Source organism: Neophocaena asiaeorientalis, unplaced genomic scaffold (assembly GCF_003031525.2).
Source record: "Neophocaena asiaeorientalis asiaeorientalis breed wild unplaced genomic scaffold, Neophocaena_asiaeorientalis_V1.1 scaffold196, whole genome shotgun sequence".
Taxonomy (NCBI): domain Eukaryota; kingdom Metazoa; phylum Chordata; class Mammalia; order Artiodactyla; family Phocoenidae; genus Neophocaena; species Neophocaena asiaeorientalis.
Window position 1 is genome coordinate 3,172,292 of NW_020173929.1, and position 18,908 is coordinate 3,191,199.

The 18,908-nt window shown below is 37.4% G+C and overlaps 1 protein-coding gene across 1 annotated transcript; it reads right to left on the reverse strand.

Moving 5' to 3' along the window:
• Positions 1 to 230: 230 nt before the first annotated feature.
• Positions 231 to 18,850, reverse strand: APIP (APAF1 interacting protein). The gene is made up of 7 exons (XM_024752603.1): positions 18,592 to 18,850; positions 11,489 to 11,589; positions 6,767 to 6,815; positions 5,453 to 5,570; positions 3,875 to 4,010; positions 1,520 to 1,687; positions 231 to 909 (listed from the first exon to the last, which is right to left on the reverse strand). Exons 1-7 carry the CDS (start codon positions 18,646 to 18,648, stop codon positions 810 to 812), a joined length of 729 nt encoding a protein of 242 aa, XP_024608371.1. The 5' UTR covers positions 18,649 to 18,850; the 3' UTR covers positions 231 to 809.
• Between the last annotated feature and the right edge of the window lie 58 nt (positions 18,851 to 18,908).

Consider the following 18,908-nt stretch of genomic DNA (forward strand, 5'->3'; position numbering starts at 1 on the left):
TAGAAGTCTGGATGAAGTTAAAGACTTGCTTGAGTGAAAGAACTGGGGTAAATGAACTCAAATGGTTCAAGACGATCAACCGAGAGGCGGGTGTATGAGGTTATAATTTAGAAGATGGTGTATTAGTTTCTCTCCCAATTAAATAAAAGCATTAACCAAATAAAACCTTAAGATCAAGACGGTGTTGCTTTTGGCTACATTAAAAAAAAAAAACACTTTCAGATTACATCTCTGGGTTGGTCACAGTTTATTTGGCTAGGAGAGTTTGAGTTAATATCACTTGATTTGAATTTTACAACAGATCCCAATATAAGATGAGTGCCCTGTGTTACAATATAGGCAAGCACTACAGCGTATAGGAGAAATCTATAAAATTGTTTTGACATCAACATTGAGGGATATATACGTCCTTGACTTTTCATGTAAATTTATGATACCAATATTAAAATAAGAAAATGCTCATTCTGTAATTAAGTAGACATTTTCCAATGAATTCTATTATCCTAACAACTTTAAAGAGTAATAGGAATTCTCTGGGAGTATATATAAAAAATTAAAGGAAAATATTTTGCTGTTAAGGGGTTTAGAAATAAACACAAAAAACATTCACTATAAAATTATTCCATTGTATTGCCATTTAAAATACAAGAATATAAGCAAATATCATCCAGTTGTCAGAAGATCTGCAGCATTTAGTGACAAATCAATAGCTTCATGGAAATTTTCAATTCATTAAAAAAAATACCTGAGTCATTTAAGTAATAATTAAGATGAGCTTTGTCTCTACGTATAATAAACTTCCACTTGGCTTATACAATTCCATTTTCTCCAACGGGAAGCTGTGTAGGATCCAGTCCTACCTTCTTCATTGATACGGCAACATCAAATAAATAGTCATAACACTCACACCTGTTAAAAGAAAAAAGAACTAAAAGTGTTCAGTGAAAAGAGAGTTCTCCAATCCTAACAATCACATTTTTCCTCTGCATCAAGTTAACCCTGTTCCTAGCAGATTTTTTTTTCCTTTCCTCAATTCTGGGCAAAGTTTCTCTTAGTTTGTCTCCAACATTATTAAAACACGGAATCATACTGAATCATGCCACCATACTATGCACTTCTCAGGAAATAAAAGGGAGTTTAAAATATGCTACTTATGTAAATTTAAATTTTTTATTATGTGCCATTTTTTGAAATAAATACAGCAAATCTTAATGCAACTTGGGTTAGCTTTATTCTAGCCCTCAACTCAGAGAACAAGATCTGTATCTCCTTCTTTGTATCAAAGAGCATAGTGCCTTGCCAAATAACAGCTCATCTGAAAAATATTTCTTAACAAAAGAATATATAACACAAATAAAATATCTAGCAATAATTAATGATAAACTATTTAAATTTAAACCAATTTGACCAGTAACACACAAAAGAACCATACTCCGTTTTCAATCATAAAACACATTTCATTCTCTTTTAGAGTGTGGTGACTTGCCCCAGACATTCTTTGGTTTCGGCGTACACTTACATGCTTTTAGCCTTCTCCCACGTCTCTCCCCAGACGTAGACTCCATGCCGTCTGACTAGTACTGCACAGGAGTCTGGGTAATCATTCATTGCTCGGGCCATTCGCTCTTCGAGGTCTTTCTCCTCAGGTGTATTCTCAATAATGGGTACTACTAACATATCATCATATCTATTAAGACAAAACAAGCCATTTGCTTTCCTTTTTAAAACAAAAAAAAAAATTTATATTTTTTTCAAATAACAAGTTAGACGTTCTCTTTATATCTGAAAAGCCACTCCAAATTAGGAACAAGATTTTGCATGTTATTCTATGTATCTTGTATAAACAACGGTATCAAGAGACGCTTTGGGAATTTGGCAGGCATTGTTCCAATCCTAAGTATAAGTGGCAGAAATCTGTACAGGATACCAAAACCTAACAAAGAAATTATCAAGATCATACAAGTATTTCCCTGAAGGACAGAGAATCACAGTAGTTTTAACAGGAGATGAGAAATGATAAATTTCAGAATTAGAAGCATAGGAAGGATTAACAATTGAAATACTTATTAAAGCAGGAATTTCCCAACGATACAAAATCATTCTGTTCTATCTCTGCAGGACCCAAAAGTGTCTTGGATAGACAAATAAATAAATGCAGGTGTGGTTTATGGCCCTGGGATAGCAAAAACCTTTTGGAGCTAACTATTAAAGGTATGACAATATTTTCAGAACGTTCTCAAATCTGCGACATTAGAACTTCTTTACCTTATTTTTAGTAAGTACATGTGATGAAATCAGAATATGCATTTTTCATTTTTGTTTCTGCAGTAATATTTAAGCAAATAGCTTGTTACTGGTAAAACTATGTCTATTTGTGAGGTCATTTACAACCAATCAAAACTCAGACATGTTTTCCTTTTAACATGAATTTCTCTTGCCTTGTTAATGTTACATCTGCTTTTCAACTACCTCTGTGATGGCTAAACTTAACCAAAATAAGTTCTATCCATATATTATCAGAAGTTACTACTTCAGGGAAGGTACAGACTGAGTAGCTGTCATGTGATGAAGAACCTGGCCAACCATTATCATCGAACAGTACGAGGCTGCCCATTACTTCACTTAAGTAAAATAGAGGTAATTATAAAAGTCCTTAAATGTGGAAGGAATAAATTGCGAGTCCCAGGAGAACCACAAACTTATATTTTCCTCTACCATATACCGAACAGTCAGAAATATCCCCAGGTGCAAAATAATTCACAGCAAAATGAGACCTGAGGAACAGAGCCAGGGTAGTCCTTGGACCATCAAACAGAATTCTTTTCACTCTACCATAGGCATGTTGCATCCAAAAGGTACAACAATTATAGTTAACATGGTAACCTCCCCCGATAAGAATTAGGCATTTGAAAGTTATTATAACTTTTTTTAAGATGGACTTAAAAATTTAAAAAGTAGAATAGAAAATGTAAAAACTCCATTCTTTCTTACTCATCCACCTTTTATTGCCCCTTCTTTTGACTGGACACTTAGGATTCTCCCCGAATACTGATGAAGTATCACTGCCCCTGAGCTGTGATAATGACCCTGTTACTGATTTCCCAGCCAGGTTCAAACAGAATTGCAAAAGCATGTCAAAAAACTTTGTACTCTTTAAATTCTGAGACATTCAAAATAATATATAAAGTGTATACGTTGTGATGCATAACAAATGACATCTTTTCATTCATGGCATTTGTTTTTCCACAAAATTCCAAAGGCTCTCTATTGTGCTCCGCTCCTCTACCCACCGTCTCACACGTTCTTCTGCCTTTTTTTTTTTTTTTTTTTGTGGTACTTAGGCCTCTCCCTGTTGTGGCTTCAGTGTGGTTTCCACACTGAAAAATTATAAACGTATAGAGATCTACTTAATTAAAATAATTATAAAACTTTTTTAAAAATGAAAATATTCCAGAAATACTACATGAGATCAAAATGAAGCATAAGATTTAGTCAGAGCTGAAACTTCCTGAAGACAAAGTGAAGGTGAGGAGAGCTTGCTCTTGGGGAGCTTCAAAGCCAGGATTTTTGCATTTTACTCTGACAAACATTTAATTATTCATGTTGGCAATAATTTACCAAGGCTGGGTTGGGGATGGGGAAAAGGAGGGGAGGCATCTGATTTGTGTCACTGAGAATAGATCTGGAAGTATAATATTAAGGGGGGTACTATCTAACACAGATCTACAACATCTCATTAAATACATAAAAAGATCAGTATCCTGTTTATTACAAGAAGGAGAAATACTGTTCAAATTATTCTTTTTTTTTTTTTTTTTTTTACCACCAGGGAAGCCCTGTTCAAATAATTTAAGCAAAAAATAGGGGAAAATACCTGTAATACCCTCCCGAGATACATTTCTTTATTCCTTTGATCATCTCTTGATGTGTAATTTTAAACTCCCTTCCTGGGAAAAGAAGGGTGGCCATGACAGCAGCTTTAGAGTGGGTATGAATCACGGCACCTGCTCCTGGAGGGGGAAGAATACAGTTACACGCTCAGTGAGAACTAAACTGCACCTTTTAAAGAAAAAAATATATACACATAAACACGCACACTTATTTGTATATGGCTTTGGACTCGTTTTTCTTGGCATGGAATAATAAGTTGGCAGCGGGTAGGAGGAGAGAAAGGAAGAGAGGAAAGAGAACTACTGATAGAGAAGTCAGAAAGCACAAGGAAAAAAATTAAGCTTTATCCAGCATCAGGACAACGCACGATACTTCATACATGCTCAAGAAATATCCTTTACGTGGTCTGAAGTACAACTAAAATGACTGTGGAGACCATAATCATACTACTACTACCACTCAATTAGGGATTCCTATGCGCCAGGCACTGGGCAAATCCCCTTTATAGATGTTATCGCTTCGTATCATCACAACAACCATCTCCCCCATTTAATGGTCAAGGACATGAGGCTCAGAGATGTTAAAGAATTTGTCCATGGTTATTTAACTACGTTGTCCAACTAGACAGTAGTTGAAGAACTTGGATTTGAACCCAGTTTAGTCTGTCCCTTAATCATCAAGATATGCTTCACAGTGTAGGCCATATCTTAGTAACGTAAGGGGATGGTAGGAATTTTAAGATATAGATGCAAGGGATTTACCTAAAAAAGAATTTGTATGCTATAAAACTCAGTAATGGCTACTTTTGCAATGGGAAGTTTATTTAGCTTTTTGCTAGGAAAGATTCTTCATGCTGTTAGAATCTGTTGCTGAAGTTTCATCCTTTCAGTAGTAGCTGATAATGTCTGGGAACAGCACATGGCACGATTACTAACTCTATATTGATTTTATTCAGGGGCTATACTAAAGCATGGTCCTAATGACTTCATTGCAAAGCTGAGCCAGTACTTCAGTTATACTTTCCTATTTTTACATTGTCCTCTAGGTTCAACCTTTCCAGGTTGGTTTTCTATCACAATTTCTGGGAATTAAAGTAAGAGTCCTATTTTTATCATAAAGTAAATTTTTCAAAAAAGAGGATCACTCCTACTGAAGTGAAGAAAAGGGCATGATTTTCCCTCGTTTGTATTTTGATTAACTTCTACTACAAGTTCCCAGAGATATAACTGTGAACTAAGAGTAGGAATCGGATTGTGAATATAATATTTAGTTGGCTAACTTGACAGTCTAGTGGAATCATATTGATCTAGGTTGGAATTCTGGCCCCAATACTCACTGGCTGTTTATTTTGGGGAAATCTTCCCAGAGCCTCTGTCCTCTCATATATAAAATGAGGTAATAATGGACCTCCCACAGAGGCTGATGTGAGGACTGAATGAGTTAACATATTTAAAGTCCTTGCACATAGCGGGTATTCAAGAACTGTGAACTACAACAATTGCCATTATTTACAGGAGCTACTCTGCAAACATTCTTTACGTTGAATACATTTTCTGCCTACCTCGCATTGTGTAAGCATTCATGAAAAGAGGGGTACACTGGCTTTTTTTAAGATTCTTATATGGTGGAGGTCCACTTATGTCCTGTTCATTGATGTCACAAACAAACATGTCTTCAGGCTATTTAGAGGGGGAAAAAGAAGAAAAGAAGGCTTATACAATATCAATTAGAAATGTCCCCTTTCTTGTGTGTGTGTGTGTGTGTATATATATATATATACACACACACACATATACACAATTCCATTTATATATAGTATATATAAACAGTGCTAATATATATACATATTTAACTCATATTTTAAATATTTATATAATTATAGTTTCTCTCTCAAAATTTTTTAGCCATTTTGAAAAATAAAAAAATGTTTTCTACTAATAAAAATCATCTCAAGAAAGTTAAAAAAATCTACCTTTAGAATTTGAAGAAAAAAGTGATATGGAAAATTTAATATGCATGTAATGATGTTGATGTCATTTCATCAACTTAGTTTCTCAGCTTTGCCATGTAATTTCACAACTATATTTCAGAGAGACTATATATAATCATCATTTTAGAATGGGTGTTATAATTTTTTTCACATTTCATAATATAAGAGGAAAAATACAGAGTAAAATTTTCTTATCCCTTGAGAAACTTAACTGGTACTCAGAAATGTTAATCTCGATGACGTACTCTATTTTTAAAGTTCTAAGGAATTATGTAGATCCACAGGTTTTTCCTAGTAATACATGCATATCTCTGACTTGTAACTTTCGTTTACCAGGGTTTACTACAAACTACAATATAAATGTTTTATTAATGAAGCACTATGCCTTAGACAGAATTAAGTATTATGTGCTTGTTTTAACTCTATTCTGGGTTTATTCTAGCATTAATACAGAATGGGTCTTCTCAAAATGTTGATACAAAGTTTTATAACTTTAAATTGAAAGAGCTTTGCCATTATTAAATATGAATCAGTTTGGTCCATTTGAGACCACCAATCTGATTACCCTATTAGCCTGATAAAGATGGTGTTATAACGCTGCAAAGTTAGAATCATTTTTTATGATGACTTAAGATTGCACTATTCACTTTTGCCCTCTAGAGGCTGAATGAGAATTCAAAACACCTGATTGCAAGCAGGATACTTACCACCTTAAAAAAATTTAATAGTTACTTAACAAATGTTTGTTGATTAGTTATTTAAATCATCACAATATAACCTCCCTTCAAAACTAAAATTTCTTTTAATATTAATTCCATTTCACAAAACAATAATCAAGTAGAGAAGAACAGACATTTGGGTTTAAGAAGTATCCCTTTACCATACCTGAATGCGTTCCTTTTGCACTCCTGAAGGAGCAATGTAGATTTCATTGCTGGTAACACAAAATACAGAAATTGGTATTTATTTAACTCTAACGTTCTGCTTTTGCAAAAAGAAAAGTGTACCCCTTGCAGTCCAATCATTAATGATCTTTATAAATCAAGTCATACAAATAGCTGCTTTATTTAATTAATGGTGTAGGCTGTATAGAAAGAATACCAAATTAATTTCTTTATAATGCTAGTGACACAGTAAAATGTTGATAGTTGCTTTTGTTACATTTTCATATATATTTCTTTATTTCCTTTTATGGTACAAAATCAATGGTAACCAGGCTTTTATCTGGTTAGGGGAAATACAAATCTGAAAACATAAGTCTTTAGCATCTTTAAGCATGAATAAGCAGAGTTTATCTTACTATACATGGAACACAGTTATTCTAAAGTCCAATCAGGGGAAATATGCTCACTTGGAGTAGATCTCTGCTTGCAAGAAATCAGGGTTAATTTTATTGTTTGAAATGCTCTTATTATAAAACATGACGCTCAGAGACCTCTGCTGGATGGTTTGTTAAATTACAGCATTAACACTGGGCTACTTTTTGGGTGGAACAGTATATGCTTCCTAATTGAAAAACACTTCTATCTTGTGAAAATATTTGGTAACAAAGCCAGAACAATTGCAGAAAGTTAGAAATATAAAAGGCATGGCTACATCTGGAGATCTCTGTGTTACACAGCACACTGTGCTAAGGGAGATGCTATAACACTACCACTTACCACAAGGGGCTTTCAAACTTGCTCCGGAAATTAATCTAAAATCTTCTCTAAATTCTCTCCACCCTCAACGAAGGTCCTTTGGCTCATGTATCAGTTTCAGTTGCTGACAGAGGCCGTTAAAGAACTGCCACATAATACAAATGAAGGAAATACCAGCACCTGCACGCTCCAGCTTCTGCCACTGAGGCATGGATGTAGGGACACGAATAAATATTAACTGTTTCCCAGTGAAAATGAGGATGACTGCCTATATTGAATTGAGCTGTCAAAGTTGGGGTTACTAATAAACCTATAGACTTGGAACTGAAAAAGATTTAAGAAAGTTCCTTTAAGGATCTACTGGTAAATTAAGGTCTAGAAAATAAATGCCTGATAATGGGAGTGAAATCCAAAGCAGAGTAAGCTTTGTTCAAGCATTCATTTTCACAAAGTACCTATTGCTTTAGAACTTTGTTGCATAAGAAAACCATAAAGTGGCATTCCTCTGGAACCAGTGGTAATGCATAGGGATCATTACCGTTAAAACGGCCCCTTATAAATACCAGGGATCCAAATCTTTTGTCCTCATGTAACATGAAAGAGACTCTAGAATCATGTGTGGTACCTAGTCCAGTCACCTCCGCTGGTAAGTGGACTTGTAGGTCTTCTTGTGTGCGGAGATATTTATGCAGTCCTGGGAACAGACTCAAATAAAGTTTGAAACAGTCTGCTGGTAAATAAACTCCACCTACGAAGTGGGAAAATCCAGGGATTTTATTCAGTTTGTTCAAATAATTTGGTATGCTAAATGTCTTTTCTTTTTTTTTTTTTGGCCATGCCGCATGGCTTGTGGGATCTTAGCTCCCCGACCAGGGATTGAACCTGTGCCCTAAGCAGTGAAATTGTGGAGTCCTAACCATTGGACCACTAGGAAATTCCCTGGTATGCTAAACCTATTTTTATTACTGTCTTTATAAAATGGAAATCAGTTTAGACTTTGATCAACTTTGAGTAATTAAAAGATTAGCTAACTAGGTTTTAGAAAACAGTATACCTACAAAGAAGGAGATACGTGGATAAAAATATTAATACAAAGATGACAGAGCCTTTATTTTAGGAGGGAAACATGCCAAAGACTAAAAGTGAAGTATTTACTTGGTACTGTAAGCCACAAACAAAAGCATTTTGAGTTTCAAGGTATTAAGTTTTAGAATTTATTTTCTCCATACTCCCTGCTCTTTCACAATGTGGTGAGCAGATGAACAAAACACAAGAGTTTATAATACATGTTCTACTTTTATTTACTTAAAATAAATCCTTTAACCCTTACTATGATTCAATTATCTTGTCTACAATATAGGTTTATTAATTTTAATTCTAACAGCATACAACAGGATTAGCGTCTCTGACACATAAAAATATAATGCTGTGAAAGACAGGAAACCAGCCTAAGTACAATGGCTGCTTAGTATCCTGGAATTGCCTTGATTACTGTTATTTCCTTGGTCCTCCATTTCTTCCTTCTGATTTAACTGTTATATGTGTCTTAAGCTATCTTTTTTTTTTTTTTTTGCGGTACGCGGGCCTCTCACTGCTGTGGCCCCTCCCGCTGCGGAGCACAGGCTCCAGACGCACAGGCTCAGCGGCCATGGCTCACGGGCCCAGCCGCTCCGCGGCACGCGGGACCCTCCCAGACTGGGGCACGAACCCGCATCCCCCGCATCGGCAGGCGGACTCCCAACCACTGCGCCACCAGGGAAGCCCAAGCTACCTTTGATTATATACATTTTTGGCACCATACACCAGTAGCATAAGCTAAACTGATAGTAGCCAAACCTTGGAATCAGTAAATAATTTCATATTTCCCAAAGGGCTTATTGCTAGAATTATTCTGGAAACACAATCTATTGGGTTTGTGCTTCATTCCAAATTTATTCGCTCTAAGCATCAGATAAAGAAAACCAAACTTTCACTAACATGAGAATAATACTGCTGATAAAATTATTGATATGGGTCTATGAAGTCATTTAAATATTAGGGAGAAAATTCAACATGTTACTACAAATTAGCCATTCTACTCTGTAAAGCAAAAATTTAGTAAGATTCCAAATACAGTGCCATAAAACTGTGGCTGTTTTCACCTGTGACCTCCAGGAGGCTCCTCACCAATTAAGAAGCTGAGGAAAAAGCATTTTACGAACACAATGCAACTTCCCTATAAATTGACTGTAGTGCCATAAAGCCAATTAATTTTAAGAGGTGCCAGTGAGTGTTTTAGGGTGACCACACATAATTTTAGTGCATGGTTCTACAAAGAATTTTAGTTTTACTAAGAACATAGTCTTTTATGTCTTTATGATCAAAAATATTCCCTCTTGAGATCTGCAATGGTCCCTTACCTGCATTCTATTTGTAATTTAGCTGTTTTTTTTGAGCCAGTTGGAAAAGTTATTTTAACTCAGTTTGGTAGAAAGCTCTCTTTTGTACATATACAAACTATTTCTGCAAATGCAAAAAAAAAGCAGTTAACTAAAGGCAATGTTTAGAATATAATTTATTATAAGTAATACAGGTGAGAAACCAAATTACCAGGACTCAACTCCTAAATGAATAAATGAAACAACAACAAGTGTTGTTATTATAGGACTTTGCTGTGAACAGATCAACTTGAAAGTTTTGGCAAAATAACTTGAAAACCTGCAAAATACTGATTGACACATTAGCACTGGGTTGATGGTAAGAGAGGACGCACATGACGGACGTCCCATGTGTTGATACCATGTGGAACAGAACGTTTCCAGACTGAGAGCCTCCCTATACATGAACTGTGACATTTGTTGACTAAGGGCTCTCCTGTCATTTCCCACAGTTTAATTAATATTTCATGAATTTCTTGGTAATTTGAAGCAGACGAAATTTCAATGGCATCATCTTGTGGTATGCCATAAAATCCCCTTTGTTCAAAATGTTCTGATTACATTTTACATTCCGTTCTTTTCTAAACAATTCAACATTACATAAATATTGTAGTAATCCAATTTTGTTAAAGAAAGTGAATTAGGATAAAGAAATAAATCAAGTTGCTCAGTTTTTTGTTTTTTTTTTTTGCCATGGCTCACAGGCCCAGCCGCTCTGCGGCATGTGGGATCCTCCCAGACCGGGGCACGAACCTGTTTCCCCTGCATCGGCAGGCGGACTCTCAACCATTGTGCCACCAGGGAAGCCCCAAGTTACTCAGTTTTAACATTCAGCCTCCAGACAATATTATTCCCAAAATATTTCAGGAGCAAATACATTAATCCTGTTCCAGAAACACTTAAGAGAGTGAGATTCCACAACCTCTATTTTCATTGTCAGTAGGTTACGTATTTCTTCACCCTCTTAAAGGAAAGACAGTGAGTAAGTCTAAAGAACAATTACCTACTATTCATTCCTTCTGTTTCAAGGCCAGTACCTCTTGTTTTGTCCTGTGAACAACATGGACCTGCAGGTGCTATGTCCATTAATAATGATACATGCATTTAGAAAGGCATATTGCCTTTTTTGGACTCAAAAAAATGTAATTTTTAGAATTTTAGGTGGTTAGTAATCTATATTTAAGTGACTTTAAGATATGTATCTGAACCTTTGAAACAAATCCTGTCTATCCAGAGGGGACCCTTGGTAGTTCCAGACATATGAACATACCCAGCAACATGTTATTTAACTTTGGTACTCCATGGACTGGGGACCAAATTATTCTGATTAGAAATTATGGTTCTTAAATCCTTAGATATTTATTATATCTGCAACATCTGTACACTTATTCCATTCAGTTATGCAAATACCTATTTCTCTATTTAGAAACTAAATACCTTCAGTATCATAAAACTGATCATTGGTTGTTCTTTGTACATAATACATGTTAGGCTCTCTGTGGTCTACTTATATGGAGAATTCTCAGAAATGAAATCAGCCAGAAACTTACCCGTGCTTCAAGCTGATTCCTCCTCCAGTCCCAGTGACCCAGCCCAAATGGTAAAACTGTTTGCAGAGCTCTGGGATCAAGTATTTTGGATGTTCCTTGTCCTTAAAAAGAAGATAATGATTTCTAAAATAGACATTATTTTATCAAATGACTATTCTAGATGATATCTCTATTAAGAAACCAATTTAAGCAAGTTTAAGAAAATCTACCATAGAGAGGTACGGTGAGGGAGAAAATTATTACAAAATATATTTTGTTTTTAATGTTTGGAATGTGGATCTACTATATTATTTTGCAACCAGGAATTATTCAGTCTAATATTATGGAACAGGTTGCAAGAACAAGGTGGAGAAATGCCCAGATTATATTACAAAGTATCTACTGAAATGGCTGAAATAAAATAGGATCTAGTGCTGAAAGGGACATGCTTCAGTCTGTCCAGAAAATTTCTTTACACATAACATCTTATTCAATTAAGGTATGATATACATGATATACTATGATAGTTATTTGTTTATTATCTGTGTTGGTTCAATTTTATTTTTATTCTAAAAATGTCCTTTGTTTCATAGCAATTGTATTGTTTTCTCTTATTACAAAAGCAATATATACTTATTATGGAATTATAAAGTCAAGAAAATAATATAAAAAGCACTCAGAAACAATCATAATACTTTCTAGGCCCAATCCTATGAAGATATATGTTGGGATAAACACTGAGCCTTATTTATTTATTTATTTATACTGAGGTATAATTGACATAGAACATTATATTAGTTTCAGGTGTACGATATAATGATTCCATATTTGTATAAATGGTGAAATGATCAGTACGATAAATCTAGTTGAAATAAAAGCCTTACTTTTAAATGTCTAATGATTACTTCTTTAGAAAACAAAACAAGGCGTTTCCTCCTCTTTTTTAAAGCTAAAATTAATGAAAACAAAAACTGTAATAAAGAAATACAATGAATTCCATTTTGGCAGTATAATATACAACCTTACCTTGAAAACAAGTAAAACTGCTGAATAAGTCATTCAAACAATATTTCAAAATATACTGCTGAGCTGGCAAGAAAATAAGGTTTCACAGCCATAAAAGAAACAAGAGTGAGTCTACCTGGGAGGGAAGTGAGATCCAAAGCCCTAATTTCCCTGAAGGTATTTGCAAATCTCTGGTGACCTCTTCAATTTTGATAGCTATTCATGTCACTAGAAACACAAGATAAAACCTTGGGTGTGCTCAGAATAGGGCATCTAATAGAAAATCCCTGCATACACATGGGACCCCAAGGGGCTATACCCTCCAGGTGAAAGTGAACAAGAAGTAGTCACACTGTGCAGAGAAGCACAGCTAGCAAACCTGCATATATAAATCTTGGCACTGGGTAAAGGGGAAAAAAACATCTTTGAGTCCAAAGAGGGATTATTATTGAACAGACTAAATTTTCAGCTATTTAATTGGATTTCTGAAATTATGATATTTTCCCAAATTCACTGTTAATATTTTACATACACATTTTATTTTAGATAAATACTACGAATGATCATTTGATGGAGTAGACTTAAATATATAAAATTAAAAACATGGGAATGTTGACATTTTTTAAAATTTCTGATTGAACACAGGCTTAGGAGTTAATGGACACAAAGGCAAATCTATATTACACCATTTATTGCTTACGTGACCTTGGGCCTCAGTTTACTCATCCATTAAATAAGAACATTATGAGGATTAAAATGAGATATAATGGATACAAAGCATGAAGCACAATGTGTGACACAGTCAACATTCGTTTCCTTCCCATTTTAACGAGTTAAAAATTCCTGAATTAAAATTAAAAATAAAGTTATATTGGTCTTTCTTACATCTTTCCTTATGAAATCTAGCCAAAATTACCCATGCCCTGTATAATTTGCTATTTCCTTTTTTAGGGATATAAGTGATATTTTAATTACATATTAAATTACAGCTAATGAGAAGACTCCTGCAGTTTTCCAATCCTTAACCATCAACTTGCAGGGCACGTTGCAAACATTATAGAAAACAGTCTGTTATTAAGGGCCTCCCCTTTCCCTTTTGTCTTTCCAGTACTGAGGTATTAGAACAATTGGCCTGCTTCATGCTACAGGAATAACAATGGTAAGGCAGCTGTTGTTAATAAAGTTTCATTCAATGGCTCAAACCCACAAAATTACAATTTCAAGAAAAATAATCACTTAGCAGCAGGAACCAACCGAGATATATTTAGTAAAAATGCAGTCATTTAAGTCATCCAGAATAATAAGAAAAGTAAAAATTAAAATATGTATTTTAATAAGAATTCACAAGAAAGAAAAGGTTTAGTTAGTATTTAGCTCTTCCCTGAATGTCAAAATTACTTGTCTGTTACTGTTAGGTCTGTTAGAATAAGAATTTTGAAAGACATATCTAAAGATGGATTACAATCAACTTCTTACAGTAGAGGTTCCATACAGTGAGGAAGAAACATTGAACAGTATTTTGTATATACTTTCAAAACACTAAAGCCTAAACAGTTTTTGAATCAATACTTCATTTCCCCAATTTTTCAATTTAGTTATTTTAAGTAAATCAGCCTCCAATGTCACTGAGATACCTGCTCACAGCCAACAATGGCTCTAATCCCTTCCCCCACCTTTTCTTTCAATTCAAGCATAATAGAGGCATTATTCCCCAGATAGAGGTTTTCCCAAGGGACTCTTACAAACATTAAAATGAACACGCGTCAAATGTATTTAGCCCATCAATTAAATGAGGGAACCAAAAAGATGATACAACGGTGTCCAAAGAGAATTCAAAACACACACACATAAAAATAATCAGGAATCCTGGATTTACAAATAAATGATATAGAAAAACTGGACAATACCCGCTGCAGCAATAAGGTGAATCTCTATAAGACGACTTGCCTTTCTATGAAAAATAATCATCTGCATTACTGTCAGCATTCTACAATTCACAGACCTGTAAAATAGCGTGAAGATAGCCCCAAGACACCTAGTAGTCTTTTTTGATCATTTCAGTCTCGAATTTTTTCTCGCACTGGCCTAAGAATGGACTGTATACAGGCACAGTCAAAGTGTCAGCATTTTCTCTGTCTCTGGTCTTTGTTCCCTTCTGCACTTCTGATTCATTCTCCTCGTTGCATACTGGTTTTCTCTGCAACTTCACCTCCACTCAAAGCCCTATTTCTCCCTCCTACCTTCACTACACTTAAAAACTCTTCTTACAGGGCCTCCCTGGTGGCGCAGTGGTTGAGAGTCGGCCTGCCGATTCAGGGGATAAGGGTTCGTGCCCCTGTCCGAGAAGATCCCACATGCCTTGGAATGGCTAGGCCTGTGAGCCATGGCCGCTGAGCCTGCGTGTCCGGAGCCTGTGCTCCGCAACGGGAGAGGCCACAACAGGGAGAGGCCTGCATACCGCAAAAAACACAAAAAACAAAAAGTCTTCTTACCAGTTAAGCACTGACTAGAAATCAGAAGACAAAGAGGCTGGCTTTAGCTTTGACCCCCACTACAGCGAGCCTGTGACCCTTTCTAGCTATCAGTCTCCTTATTTTAATAATCTGGATCAGTGATTCTTAGACTTCTGAATTTCAAGACCGGTAGTTTTTGTTGCTGCTTTTAAAATTTTAGGGACTGACATAAGGTTACCAGTTAATGACATTGGTTATATTTAATCATCCATTATCACATTTTTCAAAAAGGAAAGTGCATTTTTAACATAAAAAAAGTAGGAAGGATAATGTTGGAATGAAACATAGTCCTTTAAATGAATGCAATTAATTTTGTGAAATTCACTTTACCATCGTCCTTATTTTTCTTATTTTGCAAGAATTGAGTAAAAGCTCTCACGGACACATATTTGGGGAGGATTAAAGTTACCTTTTCCTATTTGGTCTCCTTGCCTACAATATCTCCTTTTTCTTCTTCTCCGGCTTACCCTTCACTCTATTATTAGTACTAAAATAATAACATTACTTTGATCACTGGACTCCCTTCCTCAAATCATTTAATGTTCAAATATCACCCCCTGGGTCTCTTATTTAAGTCCATCTGCTTTCTTGCTCCAATTTAACTTTTCACATATTTTCTTTCACTTTTTTACATACATCTCTCAGTTCTAGTCAACCTAGTTGTGGTAATCAACCTCCAGGATGGCTCTCCCTGCTTTCTGGTATTCACATCCTCATGTAGAGTTCCATCCCACATTGTACCAGGCTGGTCTGTGTGAAGACAGACTAAGATGTGACAGTATGTCACTTCTGATGGCAGGTTACTAAAGCCTACAGCCTCTGTCTTGGTTGCTCTCTCTTGGATCACCTGCTCTGGGGGAATCCAGCTGCCATGTTACAAGGGTACTCAGCCTATGCAGAAGGCCGTAGAGTGAAGAACTGAGGCCTCCAGCCAATAAAATGTGAGGATCAGAGGCCTGCCAATAACTTTGTGAGCTTGGAAGCAGATCCCAGCTGCAGTCAAGCTTCGAGATACCTGAAGCTCCAGCTGACAGCTTGACTGCCAACTCATGAGAAACCTTGAGCCAGAACCCTGAGCTAAACTCTCCTGGATTCCTAATCATCAGAAACTGTGTGAGACAATGATTGTGCATTAAGCCTAAGTTTTGGGATACTAGCTGTGCAGCAATAGATGACTAAGACACATTTTCTTGCCAGCCAAGAATACATCTTTTTCTCTTTGCACTGTTATTGCTCATGCTGGATCTCCAATTATCCCACCTCTAGCTGTCAAACTCTTGCTTGTCAGCCTTTACACCAGGCTTCCTACCCACTTCCCCTATGATTCCTTCTCTCATCTTCTCCGCAGGAGGTGATACTTCCTCAAACTCTGTGCCATGGCATTTGCACTGTGTACCTTTTTTTGGTGTCTATTATATAGCCCTCTCATTCATTCATTCAACAAACCTTTACTGAAGGCCCTGAATAAATAAATACGAATAAGAGAAAATCCTTACCCTTGAGGGCTCAAACTCTAGTAAAGAAGTTAACAGCTGTGAAACGACAAAGCAATATTAAAACAAGATGGTCCAGGGCATTATGGGAACAGAAGCTACTGGTGGGAGGGGGCAGGAGTTGGGAAAAGCTTCATAGAGGAAGGGATGCTGAGCTAAGTTTTAATGAAGGATGGCCAAGTATGCAGGTAGGTGAAGAGGAGAAAGGGCATTTCAGTCAGAGAGAACTCTGAGTAGTTGGAACCGGAATTAGGTTCTATGGGATGGAGGGGGGAGGGAAAAAGACTGTAAGGACCTTTCATCTAAGGACCAACCATCTATGCTATAGATGGCTGATAACTGCTGAGTAGTTCTAAGTAGAAGATGATAGGATCATACTTTGTTTTTGAAACGTGTCTACAGTGGCAATAAAGAGAAGAGGCTGAAGCATGACAACGAAGGAAGGAAAAGACCAGACCAGAAGAAGGATGTGGAAATAATTTCAAAATGAAATTGTAAGGTGGTGATGGTGGAGATGGATTTGGAAGATAATTAAGAAGTTAAAAAGAAAGGGTGGGCTTTGGGTGAGAAGACTGAAAAAAAGGAAGGCTTAGAGGAATTCTAAGTTTCGGTTGGCTGAGTAGCTAAGTGGGTAGTGATACCAGTCATAAGTATTCCTTGAGTGTCTATGTACCAAGCACTTCCTGGGAATTCAGCCAACAAGACAAAGTCTCTGCACTAAAGGAGTTTATACTCTAGGGGGTAGTTTAAAAAAAAACGATGTTGACTGAAAAAAAATGCACAATGTGACAGTTAAGTTTAATTGGGGGCAAAATAACCCGGGAGGGAGCCTCTCAGCTCAGAGGAACTGCTCCAAAGCAGTGGGGTGGGGGGGGAGGTCAGTAGAGACGTGATTTTAGTGAAGGGGGGTTACATGGAATCAAGCACACATTTTGGCAGATGGATGCTGTTAATCACAAGAAGTCTGCCGCTGGTCACGAGGAGATGTCTCCATTAATCCTTTTAGTGCTTTTCTAGATATAAGATGCAAGAAATTGGGCTCATAATATGTTCTCTTAAAAATAACTATCTGAAGTCCTGTTCTTCCTCGAATATCTCATTCCTACCTCCTCTCTGAACTCCTTTCAGGGTGTGTTGAAGGTCAACCACTCCAGTAGATAGTGACCTAAACCTTGTAGAGGCAGATAGTGTACGACAATTTTAGTTGGCAGTGAAAAGAGGAAAAAATAAATAAGCTGTAATAAGTGGGAAAAAGGAAACAAACAAGGGACTTTGCTAATCTGTGTTAAGCCACTTATTTGCACAAGATAGTGGTTGACAAGTATTTCCCAATAAAATGTCATGTTACTACTTTTTAATTGGGGCGTTCAGCCCCGAAAAAGAATAACAGGAGGAATAAGGACTTTCCCTGTCTCTTAAGCAAGGCTTCTCACATTGTAATTGTTTATTCGTCTAGCTCTCCTCCAGACCCCAGGCCATTGTCTTAATCACCACCCTGAGCACGTGGGTGTTCCACAAAATTCTTAGTGCGCAGAAGTGAATGAAAAGTTATGAGCAGCCTGAGGGTGGATTTTCCTTTGACTTCTGCTTAAGGAAAAATCCTTTTTACGATCATCCCATAATCAATCTAAACCGAGACAGGCGAAGAGCAACTGTGCAGATGAAAAGTGCCGGCTACAGTCCGCAGATCTGGCTCGGAGTACGTTTCCGAGTATCTACTAGGCGGCAAACGTCGGGCTGGTCGCCAGGGCGCAGAAAAGAAGCTCGAGAGCACAGTCTTAGCTTCATTTCCACTCCAGAGCTTCACGTTTCCCAGCTTGGCCTGTCTTCATGTTAAGTTGTTTTGAAACACACACGAAAGACGCCCGACGCTCTCCTCCGTTATTTTTCCCTTTTCAACGTTTGGTGCCCAACCCCCGCCATCAAAGAATCCCAGCGCTGGAAGGAGGCCCGCCTCGGGGCCCGGGGCCTCAGGTCTGCACGAGGAACGGGAGCGGCGGCGCGCGGGGGTCGCGTTCGGACCCGCCTGAAGCCCCACCCGACCTGCACCCCGCTTCCGCCGCCGCGCCGCGCCGTTGCCTCGCCTCCTGGGAATACAATGCCCCGCCCCTACCTGCGCGCGACACTGCAGTGAGCAACAGTCTCCCTCCGGAGCGTGACAGCTAGACATGGCCCGGACGAGGGGTACCTGAGCCCTCCAACCTTCTCACAGCTTTGCTTCTGGCGCTCCGCCTGGGTTGACGCGGCAAGGGCCGAACTGCAATCAGGCGGCCCTGAGGGCACCCCGGGGGCGGGGCGGACAAGGCGAAAGGCGGGTCTGGGAGGGCCTCCCTGCCTGGAGACCCAACCGCGGAGCCGCCTGACCGGGAGGCGGGGCCAAGCTGTTGGAGGCGGGGCTAGAAGAGCTTGATTCCAAGGCTCAGAGGGGCG